Raw genomic sequence first — 19,592 nt, forward strand, 5'->3', positions numbered from 1 at the left:
TAAGTGAAGCCATTCCAACTGCTGAAGCTGTTCTAGAGCTTTTGATGTAGAAATAAGTGTAGTAAATTCACAGTATTTTGGAAAGAAACAGTCGAGTTGGATTAATTGGTAATTGCTTAGTCCAGCAAACTGCATTGAAGCTGGGCATAAGCATAGAAAAAGGCTAGAAGGGCTTGTATTTAAACTATGATAAACGAATTAATTGTAGGTGTCACAGACATTCCTTTGTCTTTTAGGAGTCCACAAGTAGCAGTAAAAAATTGTGTGCAGTGCAAGGTGCTTCTTTGTCTTAGCTTTTACTTGGCCAAAATATTAGCATCGTGATTTGCAACCAGCAGCAATTTCTGCTGTTTGCTGGCTTAAATGTTGAGCTTCTCTATTTTAAACATTAGGCATACTTGACAAGTATTGGAGCATGCAGTGCCTGAGCGAAAGAATCCTTATACTAGAGCCAGTGTTTCAACAAGCAAACTTTTCTTCGTTGGGCTGTAGAAAAGCCTACCATTCTTAGTGGGTACTAGTTGAGACAAGTCTCTTTCCTTAATCTAGTCTTGGCCACCTACTTTTGGTCACTGAACCATTTGTCTCGCATGGATAACGAGTGTTGTAATCCTTGAATTGTGCAGCATGGTTAGCGTGTATCATTCAGTATTACAAGTTGACACTTTGGAGTTCATATAGCCTTCTAGTTTTGTTGAATTATTTTTGGGCTCTGTAGTGCGTATTGTGACATGCTTCAATGCACGTGCACACGCATACACTTTGTGCTGTTCTCATCCTCCTGCAAACAGGTGAGATTTGTTGATAACAAAGTTGTGTTCTAACTCTGTCAATCTTTTCATTTGAGGTATGGGTTTGGTTCATAGCCAAGGCAGTTGCATTTCAAGTGAAGTGTGGAGAAATGCACAGTCTCTTGGATTGAGGTGAACATCTACTACTGAGGGAGGATACAAACTTCTCCTATTACCTTATCCTTTGCAGCCAATATTAAAGATTACAGAAAATGCTGAATTCTGTGCCTTGATTTTAGAAGGCAGTGATAAAGAACCGCAGGAAGTCAAAACTAATATGAGTGCCTGTGGCATTCCTCAAAGCCCATTGCTCAGTTTTAGGATACTAAACTTTATACTCTATCAAGTCATGCTGCTACTGCTGGAATCATGTCTTATAGTTTCTTGGCTTGGGTTTTGTGACTACGGTGCGTGTGCTTTCAAGTGGCTCCTCAGCAGTGCCAGTTTAAATGCCATCTTGCATTTTGTCTCTGCAGACAACTGCAGATGAGTGTGCCAGTATCCTCAGGTGCCAGTACTGCTACGACTACGGGCTTGACAAAGGTGATCCTGCAGCCAGGCCAGCTTGTGAGTGGTGCCACCTTCCAGTTAGTGGGTGCCATGGCTGGTGCTGGTGGTCAATCAACCCAGCCCACCCTGGTGCTTTCCAGTCCCACTCGTGCAACGTCCGTTCGTGCAGCCACAGGGCAGCAACTGGTGCGTGTGGCTGCACCAGGCACCACCTCAGCACCTAAGGTAAAACTGGCCTTACTTACCAGATGTGCATGCAAGATGGAACAGCCACTGCCAGTGGCCCGCCTTCTCTTCTCACAGTGTCAGTTTGCAAACTTCTATTTTTTAATTCTGTGCAACAATAGGCCACAAATTATGCTGCAGAGCTTGTTGTACGACGTAAAGTGCACGTTTGAGATCATGTCCTGCATTCACTACAGTGCACATGTTGCCTCTTTCGATATCTGTGGATGGTTTGCGTTAATGTAATTGGGACAGTGAGAGAATTAAATTTTATACGTGACAAGGTGTGCATTCTCTTTGCCGAGAAGTGGATGACTTCGTCATTTCAGGTAGCCATAGCTAGCTGCCGACACCTAAGCCCACCTGCTGGAGCTGGTCCTCAGGGTTTGCCGACGTCTGCAACGCCTCCCACTGGTCTTTTGGATTTTCCTGTATGCTCTGTTCGTCCATGGGCGGGACACTAGGGTGGTTTTGACAGCTCCACACCATGTAGTACAGGGTGGTTGCAGAGTCTGGGCAGTACTGACAGTGTACCGTGCGGATAGGTGCCTGCCTGTAGCCTTCTCCAGGTCACCGCTTGCTCTCTACTCAGCCTTTTGTTAGCAGGGGGATAGTGGCGTTGTTGCTTGTGGTAGTGCACAAATATGTCTAAGTTTTTCTCCGTATTGGTTCTTTTGCGTTTCCGGAGTCCGAGTATCGCTACGGAGAAGCCCGGTGTATATGCCCTCGAGCTGCGACATGCGCTGCTTGATTTCCCGCTAGGTATTCGTGCCCCTGTGTCCAGAAGATTCTTGCGTCTTCGAAGTCGCACTTTAGAAGGATTTGAAGGGCTGATTTGCCAGTTGATTCCTTTTGAAACCTGTGACATGCTTCTTGTGAATCCGTCACGATTGTTACCGACGAAGAACTTCAACTGATTGCTAACACAATGCCCAGTTTCTCTGGGATGGTTGCCTCATTGGCACATGTCGAAGCGGCAGCAAGCTCTCTACCCTTTTCATTCACAATGCAGGCTACATATTCGTTTGCCCCTCGACATTTAGCGGCATCTGTGTATGGTATGCTATCACTGTTGCTGTAGCTCACGAGCCTCTGCTGTAACAGCTCTGCTCGTGCATGTTTTCGTCCTTTGTCATGTTCCAGGTGCATGTTTCTTGGTATTTGACACGGAAATATTTTATCCTTAATTTCATGAAGAATGGACTGGCACAGGTAGGGCCTCATTTTCGACTGCATAGCCAAGGTTTTTTAAAAGCGCTTGTTCCGTTTTTGTAAGTTTCAATCTTTCTAGTTGGTTCACCGTTTAGGCATTAAATAACTTTCCCCAGGTATTATGAACCTCCATCTTGAGGAGCTTTGTCATAGACGTGGTGGATGAAAGTTCCATGGCAATTTTATAAGCTTTGTGGATGAGGATGTTCACCTTGTTATGCTGACCATTCTTCATGTCCATGCAAGGGGTCCCGTATGTTATGGTGCTTGTAAGTAATACTTGAGGTATAGTTATGCAGTCCTGCTCTTTGAGTCTATGGCGTTTGCTTGCAACTCGCGTGATAGGATGCGGTACTTGCTGAACTGTTCGTTGTAGCTTTTCTAGCTCCACTTTACAGGCTCCATATTTTTGAATAAAAGGTCCGAGAATGCATAGTGTAGAGACTTTGGGAATACTGATTTCTCCAAGAGTCACTCCAAGATCCAGAATTTTCTTGTGGTGGGCGGTCTTGCATGCGTTTCCGTAAAATCTGGAGTTCTGATTTCTCTGGTGTGCACAAGAGACCACATGTTGCAAGGTATTTTTCAGTGATTTTCACCGCTTCTTGCAGCTGATCCTGTTGGGTTCTGGCAGGTCCACCTGTGGTCCAGCTACTATTAGTTCTGACTTGGTGAGAACTGTGTAAATGATGAGAAATTCAGAAGCATGACAGGAGGCATTCCTAGTGAAGCACCATCATCAAGCAGTCAGGCTGTTGTATTAATGACCATCTGCAGGACCAGATGGTCATTGCGTTTGTTCACCGTATGTCACATCAACTCACCCAGAAAGTAAATATCACTTTGGAGTGCTGAGTGCTTCACTACTCTAGATAGGTTAGAATTTATCATTTTCATAAGCATTTCACCCTTCATTGCATGTGTCCGTATTTGTAGAGCTAGGTGAGAAACGGCATTTGTTATGTGAAAATGGGAGATTTTTTACAGTGAGTAGCCTGTATACCGTGCTCTAGGTGATTTTACAGGGGTGATGCCATTAAATGCCATTGAATGCCGTTGAATGCATTAAATTGGAAATAAGGAGGCATCAGCTTCTACTGCAAGCGTGTCTAGCCCTGTTCCACAGAAAGTCCAGGAACTGCTTGTATTATTCATGTTAAATGTGGAAATACAAAATGAAAGTGTGTTCTGTAATGAATCACAGAACTGAATTGGACTTGAATCTTACCTAGCAAACAAGCATTGCTCAGACAACACTGAATGATGGGCACTGCCACAGGAGGAAACATGGCTCCCACCTAAGTGTATTATACTTTAAGAGGTATGTACACTTAAAGGGCCACTCACCAGGTTCGACAATTTTGAGCTGACAAGCGCATTGTGTAGATGAGGTGTTCACGATCACGTCTGCCAAAATTTGCAACGCTTCGCGCCGCGGAAATGGGTCAAATTTGAAGATGAACGCTGCTCCCCCTTCGTTTTGCGGGCGCGCGCCCAGAGAATGAGGGCATGGCATGCGCGTATGAATGACCCTACGTACACGGCAATGCAGTGACGTTGGTCGTCTACGTAGATGACTGTGCTCTGACGTTGCCAACAGCAGCACTTGACATGGCGAAAATTATTTAACACGACATGCGTAGTTTATGTATTTGTTGCTTGAAGAGATTAATAAATCTATAGGTAAATAATGAGACGCCATAAGGGAATATGAGCATTATTTTTTTTGCATTTTTTTTTCTTGTTAATTGCAGTGACATGCGGGGCTAATGTGCTGGCGTTTTGCATGCATTCGTGTCCCCGTGCTCAGCGCATCGAGCAGATGACAGCTGTGGAGCGCTTCTACGCGTTCACGCACTCATTGTGCTCATCTCCTCTTCTACCGCATCTAAGCCATCGTTTCCAAAGCATCCCGCAGAAACAGGCAGTAGACTTCAAAACAATGCTTGTAAAAAAAAAAAAAAAATTCAGCATGTATGCACGGGGGTTGGGCTTGTTCAGGCACGTCATGAGCACGTGGCCTTTTTGTCGAATGTCTGAGAGGGTAGGGAAGAGAATTTGCTTGTGAATGCTACGCGGAGGAGCGGCAAGGGTTTCGAGCTCGCCTCCTCTCATCCTCGTTTGGCGCCGCTTCAAAAAAAAAAAAAAAAGTTTCATCAGCTCGTAATGAACTGGTTCAAAAAATGTTTGTGACAACATGTTCCTCATCGGACACCCAAGAACTTCCACGGTCTAACTAAAATTTGGTATGGGGCCTGGTGAGTGGCCCTTTAAATATGTGCATACAGTTTTAAGCAAGGGCAATCAATTTTTCAATAACTTGGTCCTGGAATAATCTGCCCTGGTAAATAGCAGCATTGTGGTATTTTTGAGGGTGTGGTTGTCTTGCGTGTTGCTTCGTAGCCTGTTGCCTCTGCTTGTTGTTGGGACTTTTGATGAAGGAGCGTAAGCTATCACTCTGCTATCACTTTCATTTCTTCAACTTTCTGTGAACTGCAGCACTCTGCTCAGCAGGTTAGATGAGCAGTGTTCAAGGAGAAAAAAAAGAATGGCCAGCTTACACCTTATTGTATGCAAATGGGGCTGCATTTGGCCATATGCACATTCACACACTTTCCTGCGCATGTGTTTGTTTATATGTGGATGTACCAACAACAAATTTTGCAAAAAAAGCTGCCTTCTTTGTAATTAACTCTGCATGTAGTACATCTTCTGAAGAAATTATCAGTAATTTTTGTATTCAGCCTTTCTTAGTACTAAGTAAATACTGATTAAGTACTAATTTTTATCTTATTAACCTTTTGAAGGTTAATTTATTCTGCGAATTGCATCACGAAAATGTGTACATTTCATTGCTGATATAAATTCTTTAGACAAATTTATCTAAAAGAAAATTGTCTACAATTTTTTTGAGCAGCCACAAGTGAAAAAAAGTAATTTGTATTGTTACATACGTATGGTTTATTCATGAGTAACAGCAAGATAAATTGTTTGACATAATAATAAAACCTATCTGACTGCTGAAAAAGTGTTCCTAGAAATAAATGCCAGTGTATTTCACAGAAATACAAAATAAGTGCATACAGTGGCATTAAGTGAAAACTCGAGGGACAGAAAAACCACGTTTAATCCAGATGGCATCATCTCGCTGCGCACACTTTTGAGATGTCACTCGCCCGTCACCATCAGAGTCTTGTCTTAAAAGTAGCACCTCGTATGACGGGGTGGCATTTACTGCATCAGATTCCAATTCGACATTCGACGGGCAATTCTTAGGAATCGCCACTTGACTCACTTGCGGCAGAGAAACCAGTGCGCACTTATATAGCAAAAGTAAACTGCACTGACGAAAGAAACTGTAGCTCTGAGCATGTCCGAAAAGCGAAAACAAGTCCAAAACCTATACTAATCCTCAGCCTTATTGCCAATAAGACGAAGCAGTTTATGAGTCCCTAAAATAGTGAACGCCACCACAAAGGCATCATTTGTGTCAGTCAGCGTCTTCACGAAAACAGGCGCAATTGCGTACCGGGGAGCAATAAACCAAAGGGTAACTAATAGGTCACCTCTTCAAAGATTCTAAACTGGAAAGCCATCAGTTCTGCGGGCGCAACAAAGGGAACTCTCTGAAAGATTAAACTGAAACTAAAAAAAAGAAAAAGAAAAGCATAAAAAAAGCTGAAAGACATCGCCGCTAGAAAAAAATTTCATGTATTTCCAGTATAATAATCTTTTGTCTTATTGCCAGTAAGATGAAGCAGTTTATGGGTCCCTAAAATAATGAACGCAACCATAAAGGCATCATTTATGTCAGCCGGCGTTTGCACGGGAACAGCCGTAATTGTGTACCAGGGAGCAATAAATGAAAAAATAACTTAATTGGTCACCTCTTGAAAGATTCTAAACCGGGAAGGCATAAGCTCTGCGGGTGCAACATATGGGAACTGTTTGAAAAGTGAAACAACCGAAACTCAAAAAAAAAAGAAGAAAAGCGCAAAAAAAAAGAGATGAGAAAAATCGCCGCTGGGAAAAAATTTCATGTATTTCCAGTATGGCAGCACATGGCAAGCAAGAGAAATGATTAAACAAAGGCACACATTTTAAACATGCAGACAATGAGCAAGCTTAATTGGAACGCTCTGCAGGGTGGCCAGGACTGGTTCGAGCGATGCTAACCTCGAAGCACTTGGCGCTGTTGCCGAGATAATACTTTGGCAGGCTTGGATAGTATGCCAGCATGCATTGGTAACATCTTGGTGACACAAGCCGAAGTTGCGCAGCACCGGTGGCAATCAAACCCTTACAGGACACGCTGCTGAGCGTACGAGTCAAGCTTGTTTACCACTGTTCACGCATGTCTTTGACTGCCTTGTGGCTGTTAGTTGATGACGTACATGTTCGTCTTTGACCCTTGAACCGTACATCGCATTGTTAAAGGGACACTAAAGGCAAATATCAAGTCCACGTTGATTGCTGAAATAGCGGTCCAGAAACCTCGTAGTGTTACTTTTTTGCCAAGGAGGAGCTTATTTTGAAATAAAATCACATTTTAGTGGTCCGCATCAAGCTAGCATACTTCGAATTATCTGCCTCAAAGCTGACACTTTTTCGTTGCTGTTGCCGTGCACAACGTTGCCCGGCTTTATTGTGCAGCCACCAACACTAGTAGCTGCAGAGCGAAAGTAGCAGGAGCCACAGCAGCAACAACAGCCATTGAACAATTTCCTACCATGGCAGGCGTGCTTGGTTCAACTGGGCCTTGCTAGATGACACAAGCTGTCCAGTTTAACTATGCGAAAATAAACCTTTTGAACCACTTGTGCCAATCCTCATAGTAATGTCCGGTGGTACTTTTTTTCTATAAATCAAACAGAAATGGGCAAGGAGCATTTTATTAGTACATCACTTGATACACGGAAGGTTCTTTTTTATTGCAGCTAGTTTGATTACTAGTGAATAATTGTAGGCGGTAACTCTAATGTCATCGGGATCATTTTGCGAATGTCCTACTCGTGGTGCATCTGTTCTCGTGCATTTAGCTTAATTTCTCGTTATGTATGGCACTGCTGTTGACAATAGTGTCATTTTAGATGTTGTCATACATTGAGCTTTCACTCTGACATAAATTGCTATTTTCTTTTAGTGTCCCTTTAATACAAGGCTTTTGAGCTCATAAAAAGCTTGCTTTCTTTGTTTGATAGGTAGGCTTTGTTTGATATATTTTGTCTTATGATCTAGCAGGGGTTCTCAAACACTGAGGACTATTTGTTGGAGTTGTGCGGAGGAGGAGGAGGGATACAACTTTATTTGTAAAAAAAAAATCAAAGTATATGCGGTTGGGCCCCTAGACCTCCGGGAGCCCCCTGGCTGACATCTCTAGGCAGGCCCGGTGCACCAGCGACAACTGGTCGTATATTCGAGTTTTGAATTTGAATTGAATAATATGCAATTGAATAATTGGATTCGGCTTTCGAATAGGTATTATTCAAAATTTCAGATAATTTGATCTGACTGTCAAATAGTTGGGATTCTCAATTTTGAATCATTCGACCAGACGAATAGCTAAATGCCACAAAGGCGAATGGTGCAGATTGGATTAGGGTGGCAAAAACAATCGCTAACGCCTTTATTGTAGAATTTTAATGAAAACTTTCTTAAATACCAGTTCAAAAGCGAGCGCATGTTTATTTCAAAGGAGATTGTCATTTCCACACTTTATGGCCCTAGCATAGAAAGCCAGGAAAGTCTCAGAGAGTGTCAAACTGTTAGCATCAAGAAATAACCAGTGCACTGGAATAAAACCCTAATTATAGACAAGAGCTTCAAATATACTTCAATAAGACCCTGATCCCAAGGAAGGATGATCCTTGGAAGTACTCAAAGGAGCATGGAGCTGCACTTTATCTAGGTATCGCCAAAGTTGCTAAGCGATACTTTCCCATCCCTGCTATTGTGGTGCCCAGTGAGCTCATGTTTTCAACTGCAGAAAACACTGTAACATTGCAGCAAGACAGCCATCGACCATGTCAGGAAACAGCTTGTGTTTCTGCATAACAATTAGTAGCCTTCCGGTAGCAGTCACTCATTGCGTTATCTCCTTTAGAACATGAGTAGATTTCATGTTTTCTTTCTTTTTATTTACAATAAAATATTTGTATTCTCTGTTCAATATTTTTGGCCAATATTTGGCACTATCAAATTTGAATTTGATTTGAGATGAAATCTAACCATTCGTCATCCCTACTGTTTGGTAAAAGTGTTGCTTTGTCAAGTTGGTTCATGATTAATATAGATTTACCGGCGCAAAAAAAAGACGGAATATCAGGAAGAACACACACACAGATTGATGTGTATGTGTGTTCTTTCTAGATGTTCCGTTTTTTTTTTTTTCGCTGGTAAATCTATCTTAACTACTATGTGTGCCTGCGAAATAGCCATGTGTGCCAATAAATGTAATGTCGCTTAATTGAAGTTGACTGCTACACTCCATCTACTCTTTTGGTTTGCATAATGTGGCATGTTGGGAGAGTTTACCACAATAGGTGACCGGTAAAATAGGCAATCGCAGGGAACTGTGGGATATGTCGGCTTTCGGTTCGACACACCACATGGGTTAGCAGCGGCACGCATGCACTTTTGTACCGCTCCGTTGAAAAAAGCACCTCTTCGTGCAGTGTCAGTGCTTTAGAGGTTGGTTTTTTGTTTCTGCTAGCTGTGACTGCGAAAATGACCAGCTACGAAAGCCATGAAGAGTAAGGAAACTTTTTATCGCACCAAAATGCTCTGCAATGCTTTTATGCTGCTCGGGGGTACTGTCAGTTTTGCTAGCAGATCGGTCGATACAGAAGACAGTTTTCATTGTATGATACGTTACTGCAGATAAAAAAATTACGGTTTTAAAGATCTCAGGGGATGGCGATGACTCTAGCAGTGTGTTAAGAGTTCATTTCGGGATCGCTGCTTCGGCCGAAATCGTCAATCAATCGGCATGAAGCACAATATTTATCGAGCGCGTTGAGATGTTTTTTTTATAGCCTTCAGTGCGCTATAAGATGCATTTCTTAGTTGGAGCCAGATGCTTATTTGAACACTGATCTATGTCAAGGAGCGCGGCACGGTGGCAAATAAACAATTCAGTCAGACATAGACGGCGCCGAAGAATCAAAACCCTGCACTTTTTTTAACGCACTTCTTTCTTTGTGTGCCGTCCTGACGCACAGTTTGACCAAGATAAATGCAAACGGACTCGTCCAGTGGTTCATGTAAAGTTATTCTTGAGTTAAGCTTTCACTTTTTTTTTGCTCATAAATATGGGTGCAATGCCGCCGCTCATCTCATATGACAGGTAGATTTCGCCCACGCGTTCATATAAATATTTTTGCTAGGCGCGCCTGCGCGACAATTTGTTTTCGGATATAACATTTGCATCAATTCATGTGTATGCTTTCTATTAGTGCGGAATACACACGTACTTGGGATAAAATGGTCTTCGCACACTCTGGATTTAACGTTCGGTGCCCAAAGGCTACTCGTCGCTGCGGCTCTCTTCACAGCTGCGGCCCACCTCATTTTTCTTTCTTCGTTCTATGAGGATCGATACATGCGTTTGCCTTTCACGCTTGAGTTGGAGCAGGCAATGGCTGAATAACAGACTATGGTTTAGCAAGACAAAAAAAAACGGGCGACCGCGTGTGCGAATCTTGAATAATTTGAGGCTTACGGCGGAGTGGTTCGCCGTCGTCTACTCTCTTCGAACCAGAATCCGGCAGCAGACGGTGCGTCCCACAATCCCTCGCTCTTTTACTGGTCACCTATTCCCAAGCTTGGTTTTGACGCGATGCCTATCGCTGTCATGAACTGTTTAAGGCACCTGACTCTAACAATACGTGAGGTTCGTCACCACCAGAAATCTACATGCATTCATTTGTATTTCTATGCAGGGCATGTATGTGGTATCCCCAATGAAGCTTGGAGGGAAAGTGGCCATGATTCCCATTAATGTTAGCAAGTCGCCACAGAGGATTGCTCCTGCCCCCACAACATCTTCAATGATCACTAGCCCGAATGCGGGTACCAGTCGAGTAGCACTTGCTGCAAGCTCTACAAGCACTGCCACCACATCTACAGCCCGACCAACAGCTCCGACAACCACAATAGTGCCAGTGCCGGGCAAAATGAATGTACTTCTTAAGCCTCCGGTAAGTAAGCAAAGCTGTATGGCAAGTGTTGAATGAGCTTTATATACATGTAGGGGTGGAACAGCTGCATCATTTGCACCATTGTATGACTAACTGGTTTACCTGCTTCATCCTGCGCCACACCATCCTTTTTGCGCCAAACTCTCTTATCAGTGCCATACAGCGGCGCAGCACCCCATTTTAGCTGCAAGATGCCCCCGTGCCTAAAAGCAGGCTGAAACATTGTGCTTTCAGTTTCACCAAACCAGTGATATTAGCGGCTTCGTCAAGGCTCGGGTAGCACTTGTTGCAAGCTCTACAAGCACTGCCACCACATCTACAGCCCGACCAACAGCTCCGACAACCACAATAGTGCCAGTGCCGGGCAAAATGAATGTACTGCTTAAGCCTCCGGTAAGTAAGCAAAGCTGTATGGCAAGTGTTGAATAAGCTTTATATACATGTAGGGGTGGAACAGCTGCGTCATTTGCACCATTGTATGACTAACTGGTTTACCTGCTTCATCCTGCGCCACACCATCCCTTTTGCGCCAAACTCTCTTATCAGTGCCATACAGCGGCGCAGCACCCCATTTTAGCTGTGCAAGATGCCCCCGTGCCTAAAAGCAGGCTGAAACATTGTGCTTTCAGTTTCACCAAACCAGTGATATTAGCGGTTTCGTCAAGGCTGTAATCACTGGAGCAGCAGCTGTGAACTTGGATTGTAAGGACGAGATTGAAGGCGCGCGCGCTATCTCTGCAGGCATCAGTGCGAATGGCCTGTAAACCCTTGTACATGCTTCGCTCTCAACGCGAAGAGACAGCTAGAATAGCATCTCTCCATCGATATGTAGTTATGCAATATCGGATTCAACAGGGTTAGCTGCCAGCTGTACTTCATATAGCATAACAAGTTGTTGCTATTGCATTCATTGCTTCACTCTTGCGGCAAACGTGATTTTTTTTTTTATAACTTAATGGCAGCGTTCAGAAAAAAAAAAGGATTTTGGTGATGGTAAGGGTGCTCAAGAGAAACAAGGGTGGTGTCAGGCTTCTGGAGCAGCTTGGTGAAGACAGGTGCACAGGACTGCTCATCAAGTGCGCACACGTATTGTTCAGTTCAGCGCTCTACTACGATACACAGCGCTCATGAATTCAGCAGTTGCTTGTTTGTTCAGGTTTTAAAAAAAAATCTGCGGCCGGCTCTACAGAGTTGCATCACGACGGATTAGCAACTATTTGCGATAGCAACAAATTGTAATGTTGTATGAAGTAAGGCTCACATCTGTCTGTTTCATATCCAATTTTATCCTGCTCTAGAAGACGCTGCTGTAAGAGAACATGGCCACGCCAGGGAGAGCAACATTTGTCGTGCAGTGTCTTTGAGATGAGAGTAGAGCATGTAGAAGTGTATGATAGCCAACCTCTAATGGCCGAAATAGTACGTGTGCCAGCGATTGCGACCGCACCCTTATAAGCAAAACTCACAGTTGCTGCCTAATAGGCAGCCCCCCCCTTCCCCCCCCTGTACCCTTTGGCGTCTTTTTTATGCTCAGTGAAGGTGGGTGTGGCGTTTCCTCTGCTTCGACGGGAGGCTTTCCGAGTGAAGGGGATATCACTGCATGCACCCTTGGAGGACGGAGATGGGTCGGCTTGTTTGATCCCTGTTTCAGCCGCATTTGTTGCCCCAACTTTTACACTTTGACCCATTTGTAAAACACGTGATGCGCAGGATTATGTTATCACTTTTGACTTTACACGGGACATTACAGCAAGGGTGAAAAACCGTCAATAGTGTCCACATAGTCTCTATCACAATAATAAGGCTACTGTCCAATTTAGCTTGGTGTGTGAAAAATGAGTTAGGCAGGGGACGAATGTTGCTTCACAAAAGCTATAAAATTGCCATAGATCTGATCTGAACATTCTCTCTGACTGCTCCAAACTTACCGTATTTACTCGCTTAATCCTCGCACTCGCATAATTCTCGCACCCCCCACATCGCCCAACAAAAATATGACTTTTTTTTTACCTCGATTAATTATCGCACCCCTAAAAACTGCCCCAATAATGTCGTCTGCCCGTTCCAGCCACTGATGATAATAATGCGCGTCATCTGGCGCCATCTCTTAAGCATCAATCGTACTATTACTGCACGGAGATTCAATCCAATCCAAGCCAAGCCAAAGTGGCAAGTGCACGTTGCAGCGTGTTTTGTATGTTGTGTTGGTAATCTTGTCACGTTATGTGGCGATACTGAAGCTACACGGCTGCTTTGAAGTTGAAAGTGATACATCATGCTCTAAACAACGACAACAGGGCCGCCGGTAGGCCCTTCGGAGTCTACGAGTTTTGTGCTCGCTACTGGTAACGGCAGCTGAAAGCCACCAAGACGTGTTGGGCCTGCCGTGTGCCTAAAATTGGGATTGATCGTGAACTTTATTTCTTCGGAAGGAAACTGCGGGCGATTCTATTAAATAGCCATCAGCCCAATACTGACGTCCTATGCTTACCTTTTGAGGGCTCCTGTTGTGCGACGAATGCTACGCTACGGCCGCAACACCCACAAGCTTTGCGAATGGTATTCTAATTCTCGACTATTTGCTTGCACTTTTAGTGTCTCAAATAAATCTTGCCTTGTGTTGAATTAGTGCTTTTAATGTTGAGGTGAGTTTTAATTAGTACTTATCAAAGCTTGCTGTTAGTTGCTGGTGTGAGAATCCCGATTTGCGGTCACTTCGTTTTCTTTTTTGCACTGTAAGTTTTCGTGGAAAGTTTGGCCCACGTAATTCTCGCACCCCCCAACTTTGCATCGGTTTTCCGCCAAAAAAAGTGCGAGGATTATGCGAGTAGACACGGTACTCAAAAAGGCCTTTCTGGCTGCTCCAAGCCTGCTACAAAAGGCTATTTAGCTTGCTCCCTGGACTGCTCCCAAACCCATGTACCCTGTTCCACCCCTGCATTTGGGTAAGATGATCGCTGGCAAAAAAAAAAAGAAAGTGAAGCATTGGCTGTTAGTATCATGGCCGGGATGAGTCTTTACAGATGCAGTCTTTGACATGAATGCCTATATTACGAGCTTGCAAAAAACGGGTCGTTCCTCATAAGCTGTGATGCAGAAATCTCGATTTCATTTCTGCCAATTCCTGAGATGCTATCACTACATAAAAGGGGCAAAAATGGCTGCTGGCCACAGCTATGGTGAATCAGTTCAAGTAGCTGATGCCTGCTCATGGAAGTGCCAGCAGTCAGTGGAGGAATTATGTCGTAGTGATGTTTCTTTCTCGGTGCACCAGAGAGACTAATCACAACACTTTCATTTCCTCATGTGAGGGCTTTGAAGGAAGTGTGGAACTTGTGCTAAAATTCTGCTAATTCTATCTTGCTGCACATGATAAAAGCATGAGGGTTGGCCACTGCCGTAAAATTCCAAGCAAGTGCCTCCCTCCAACGAAGTCGAAATGGCCAGCAAGGGGGGATGGAGGGGGGAGGGCTAACTCGGTACGGCACCAAAATTCAAGATGGCAGCAAAATTTTCGTGCCAGAAAAAAAATGCAGTGTGCATGGATTAAAATTTTATTACAATGAACTTTATTTAGGCCCAGAATTTGTTGTAACTTTTAATCGCTTTCAATACCATTGAAAGACTCCTTTGAGTTAGTTGCAAGAAACACTTTGCATCATTCCGCTTGAAGTCTGCCGCAGTCTTCTGGCACCACAGCTCAAACATCGGCCAGTCTGCTGTGCAGGTCACCGTCCTACAAGCCATCGAGCACGTTACTAATGCCGCATCCTTTGAAGGACCGTGCCACTGTCTCTTCAGGTACAGCGGTCCATGCCTCGGCAACAAAATTGAGCACATGTCGCGACGGCTTCTTCAAATTTTTTTTCAGTGTTTGTGCTTCCTCACGCATGTACTGCTCCTACAAGTGCCACAAGGTGGACTTGAACGGCTTGTTGAGGAAGGAGAGGCGAGACGGCGGCGATGAGCCCGTGCCGAGGTCACAGCTTTATTCGGGGCGCAGGTGTAGGCGGAGTCGCCGCTGCAGCGTCCAGCCAGGTTCCAAAGCTAGGCCGTTTTGAAATTCCTCGTGGCTCGCGCCTCATGTGCCATACGACTCGCTTCTTTTTCGGCGTGGCCAGCTAGCCAAATCTAGCGTGGCGCTACAGGCTTATTCCAATACACGTCAGTAGGCTTAAGGATGCTTGTGCACGCCACAGGCCCGTGTAGCATATTAGTGTCGTACTCCTCGAAGGCATTTGTGGTGGCTTGTGTCTTATAAATGGGCGCCTGGTCCAACACTAGTATGAGTCGCACGTCGTCGACCTTTGAGCCCTAGACTCTCCACAGCCATTCTTGTCATCCAGCCATTTTTTTGTGGCACTGAGATCAACATTTGCTACGAATAAGAAAAAAGTCAGCCTTGTGATGAACCGAACTAGGCTACAATGTGACCCCTCGCACCCATTAAAAAAATAAAAATTATCTTCACCTGGTATGTGAAGGTTCGCAAAGGCCCTGGCTGGAATTTTCTGCTTTGCTCCTTGAAAATAATGAAGGCCCCGAGCTTGTAGCCGGTGGCGCAAGCAGCTAGGCAAATCCTGAAGTCTCGCCGGGCACATCCAATGTTCGCAATCCGTACAGTGCTTTCGCCGACCACGTTGTTCGTCCTGTTGGCGGGGTTGTCTATTCGCACTACCGACTGATTCATGCTGGCCATGTTATTGGCCGCGAGATCAAGCAGAGTCACCGCCTGGCGGGCGAAGTGTGGATTGCTCCCTGCGTCGTCTGCTAGCCACATCGTGTTTGTATGGAAGAGTAGTTCATCATGCACGCTCTCAAACAATGGTTTGTTTGGATGTGTTAGCGCAAGTTTAGCTGGTTGTACGTATGTCTGAAACAATGTATGAAAGCATGTGGTCTTGCTTGGCTGGTAATGCACTGTAATGAGATTAGCGAGTGCAACTTTCCAGAGTGCTGTGTACTGTCGTCGTACCCTCCATTCACCAGAATCATTTCAGTGTGGGTGCCACTTTCTGCTTCAAGCACATCGTAAAATGCACTTGGCATTGTCCCAAACATGAGCACTATTAAATGGTTTGTGAATGCAGCATTTTAGCGACTTCGAGGCTCTAAGCCACGCACTTGAACCTTGTCGTTAGGTGTATAACTACGGCACTGTATATAGTTCACTGACTATGCGATGAGCTTTTGTTATGTTTATCCGGCCATGGCAGTATGTATTACAGAGAATTAAATCCATCAAGTAAAGCTTGACACTTTGGAGCTTAAACTTTTCTTAAAACAGAGTTGCTGTGTGCAATTTTCTAACTTAGAGCGAAATTTACCCAGAAACACCCGTGTGCTTAGATTTAAAAATGCTTCAAGAAACCCAGATGTTCAAAATTAATTCCGACGGCTTTCTTTACACTGGTGTTGTATAATTTTATGGAAAGTGTCATCTTTTTTTTTTTTTTACATTGTCTTGAGCGTTTGCGTGGCATCATGATTGACGGACGGAAGGCAACGGTCATTTTTTGTTTCAAAAAAGATAAAACTAACATGTTCTTCCCATGCAATAAACAGACCTTATTTGTATCACTGTCATGCACCTAATCCTTCAATGAAAGCTTCTCGCGGAATTCTTATAAGCTTTTGATATAGTTTTACTAGTGCAAGGACATGTGGTTATGTAGTAAACGTCAATGTAGCGCAAACGCTGTCAGCCACAAAGCTTTCCTGGCTCGACTTATCGACTGTTCGACATTTCATGGGGAATAGAATAGGAAAAAAATGCGCATGCGTATTTGGTGCGAACAGTGGTACCGAACTCTTCGCACCGATATGAGGGCTTTCTACCATCTTTCCTTCTCTTTCTTCTACACCATTCAGATTAGCAAGATGTTAATAAGTAGCCAAGTCGTGCAACAGGAGTGCGTAGGAGGCGGAACACAAGCGAAATGCGAACAAAGAAGACAGAAAAAACGTGATTTAGTGTGCAAGCAGGCAGACAGTCACCCAGGGCGAGCATCCCTTTATAGCCACAATGCGCTTCACTCGGTAGTAATACAGTCGAGACTCGCAATAAGGAAATCGCCGGGGAAACCAAAAAATGTCATTTTCGTGAGAATTTCGTTACCACGACTATGAGACATAAAAACAGTGATACGGCCAGCAGAACGAAAGTTTATTGCCAGAAGTCGGTCAACTTACTTTGCTGACCCTTGCCATACAACAACTTCAAGCTCTCCCTTCGCACTGGAAAAAGTGGTTCATTGCTACGTCGTCGTCATGTGCGCCGAAGAAGAAGCGAAGGGTGTTCAGCGCATCCAAAACAACCCGCGGGTTGGGTTTCTCCGCGCGCTTTTCTCAGGCACCATTGTAACTTCATCTCGATTTCGCCACCAGTTCCTGTCTTCTCTTCGTCGTTTTGATTGATTCCAACTGTTGGTGTTCCTTCGGCCTGTTGAGCTCATCCGACGGCGCCATCTGCACTCTAGCATGATCATTTGCCATTGCCTGCTGCAGTGTGGCCAGGCTTGTTGCCGGACACAGACCCCATCGCCGATTTAAGTAAACAAAAATGACGGTACCCACGCTAGTGCGGCAAAAGCAGACGTTTACAAATTTTGAGTGTGCATAACACGCATACGAACATATTTTCTACAGTTAACCTTTGGCGGGAGGGTAAAATAAGGCCCTCACCGTAGTAGAAAATTCGTTAATGCGAGGTCGCTGTCCAAAAACTTTTCGTTGCCGTGAGATACGTAATACATGGGCTTCTATGAACGTTCGCCGGGGATCCGAAAATATTTCGTTGCCGCGGGGATTTCGTACTCGCGGGGTTTCGTTATTGCGGGTTTCAACTGTAGTAACATTGTGTGGGTATAGTCAAGAAAGTGTGCACGTTTTGGGCTGAGTCGAGAAATACAGAAGGAAAAAGAGTGCTAGAGCAGAAGAGGTAAGGATGCTTTGAAATGAAGGCAGAGTGGTTCCAAGCTCAGCTCAATAAAAGTATTTTTTACTTTGTGCCTTTTTTGACAGAGCCGAGTCCGTAGTGTCTGAAACTCCATAGTTTATACAAAAGTGTAGTAAATAAGGTTCTGGGTTCGGTGTCACACATATGAAGCGCCGTCCACATTTAATGACCTAGCACACTTGGAAGGTGACCCGACCATATTATTTTTAGTTTGTAATGCTGTAATGCCCCATGGGCATTACAGCGTTAAACATAGAAGATCTTTGTGAGGATCTGTCGACAAAATTGACATGTGGTTGGTGTGCCTCCTTGTTGTAGCAGTAAATCAGGAGACAAATTGTACAGATTGCGTGAGTAAACATGGTAACCTTCTGTATTTGCCTAGTGTGGTATTCACTTAATTTTAATGGTGTTAGCTCAGTAAAGAAATGTCACGATGTTTTCAGATCGGTCAAGCCGTGTCGAGGGCTGTTACAATGGCTGCTGTTGTTCAGACGTCGAGCTCAAGTGGTATAGTCACTTCAAGTGGCACCAGCAGCCTCGTGACATCTGTGAGCAGCAGCTCGGCAGCTGTACAAGTGCCAGGCAGCAAGTTTCACTATGTGCGCCTGGTCAGTGCTCCTGCAGCAACTACACAAGCCAGCGCAGTCCTTGGTGGTAAGCACAGATGTAGAATGACTTTACTAAAGTAGTTGTGCCCACAGTCAGGAGGGCTGCGGCGGCTGCATTTCCGATGGAGGCGGAAATGTTGTAGGCCCGTGTACTCAGATTTGGGTGCACGTTAAAGAACCCCAGGTGGTCAAAATTTTCGGAGCCCTCCACTACGGCGTCTCTCATAATCATATGGTGGTTTTGGGACGTTAAACCCCACAAATCAATCAATCAATCACAGTCAGGAGAAATGTTTGTGGAATTGTCTACTGTGAAATAAAATTAAAACATATAGGAAAACTTCTAAAATCAGCACTGACTCCAATTAAGAACTTTTTTTTCAGCTGTTTCCTCACAATCTATGATAGTGCTGATTCGCTTCCTTCTTCTCTTATTCAAGATACACTCAAAACCTAGATATAATGAGCCCAGATATAACAAAATGTTAGGTATAATAAGGTAAATGAAGAGTAGTCTTGCAATGGTTACAGTGTTAGGAATATATCTTTATTACAAATTTGTAGTGTATGGTCGCAAGAGCCGATGACGCAAGAGCCGATGACGCAAGAGCCGATGGACGGAACGGTGGCTGGAAAGGCTGCAGGGGGTGCTGGAGCTGAGTCTGAGAGGTCACGTCAACATACGTAGCCGGCATACCCGCTGCAAAGGATGGTGGTCGTGCGGCAGCTTCGGCGTAAGTCAGTGGGGCGGGCGCTTGAACGACTGGAGGCGGCCTGGCGACCACTTGGGCGTAACTTGGGGGTACAGGAGCCGGAAGCTGTTGTGGGTGGTACGCAGGCATAACCTCCGCTATTTCCTGCTCAATCGCTCGGCGGATGGGGGGGAAAATGGTAGTGGCCGATTGTTGAGCAGCCGGTGGGTGGGCGAAGGGCAGGAGAGAGAACTGCCGTGCGATTTCCTCACGTATGAAGGACTTGAGGTCTGCCAGCAGTGCCACCTGGTCACAGCTCGCCTCCAAGCCTGCAAGCCCTGCATCTCGTGGTGTGGAGCGACGGGTCATCGAACGCTGCCGGCGGAGCTCCTCGT

At 44.7% G+C, this 19,592-nt stretch overlaps 1 protein-coding gene across 1 annotated transcript in view; it reads left to right on the top strand.

Moving 5' to 3' along the window:
- LOC119162040 (uncharacterized) overlaps positions 1-19,592 on the top strand; it is a 166,967-nt gene that overhangs the window by 88,462 nt on the left and 58,913 nt on the right. The window contains exons 8-12 of the mRNA XM_075876703.1: positions 1,268-1,526; positions 10,679-10,936; positions 11,171-11,329; positions 13,292-13,495; positions 18,341-18,551. Coding sequence (XP_075732818.1) covers positions 1,268-1,526; positions 10,679-10,936; positions 11,171-11,329; positions 13,292-13,495; positions 18,341-18,551 — 1,091 coding nt within the window. The remainder of the gene's footprint in view (positions 1-1,267; positions 1,527-10,678; positions 10,937-11,170; positions 11,330-13,291; positions 13,496-18,340; positions 18,552-19,592) is intronic.

Source organism: Rhipicephalus microplus, chromosome X (genome assembly GCF_043290135.1).
Source record: "Rhipicephalus microplus isolate Deutch F79 chromosome X, USDA_Rmic, whole genome shotgun sequence".
Taxonomy (NCBI): Eukaryota; Metazoa; Arthropoda; class Arachnida; order Ixodida; family Ixodidae; genus Rhipicephalus; species Rhipicephalus microplus.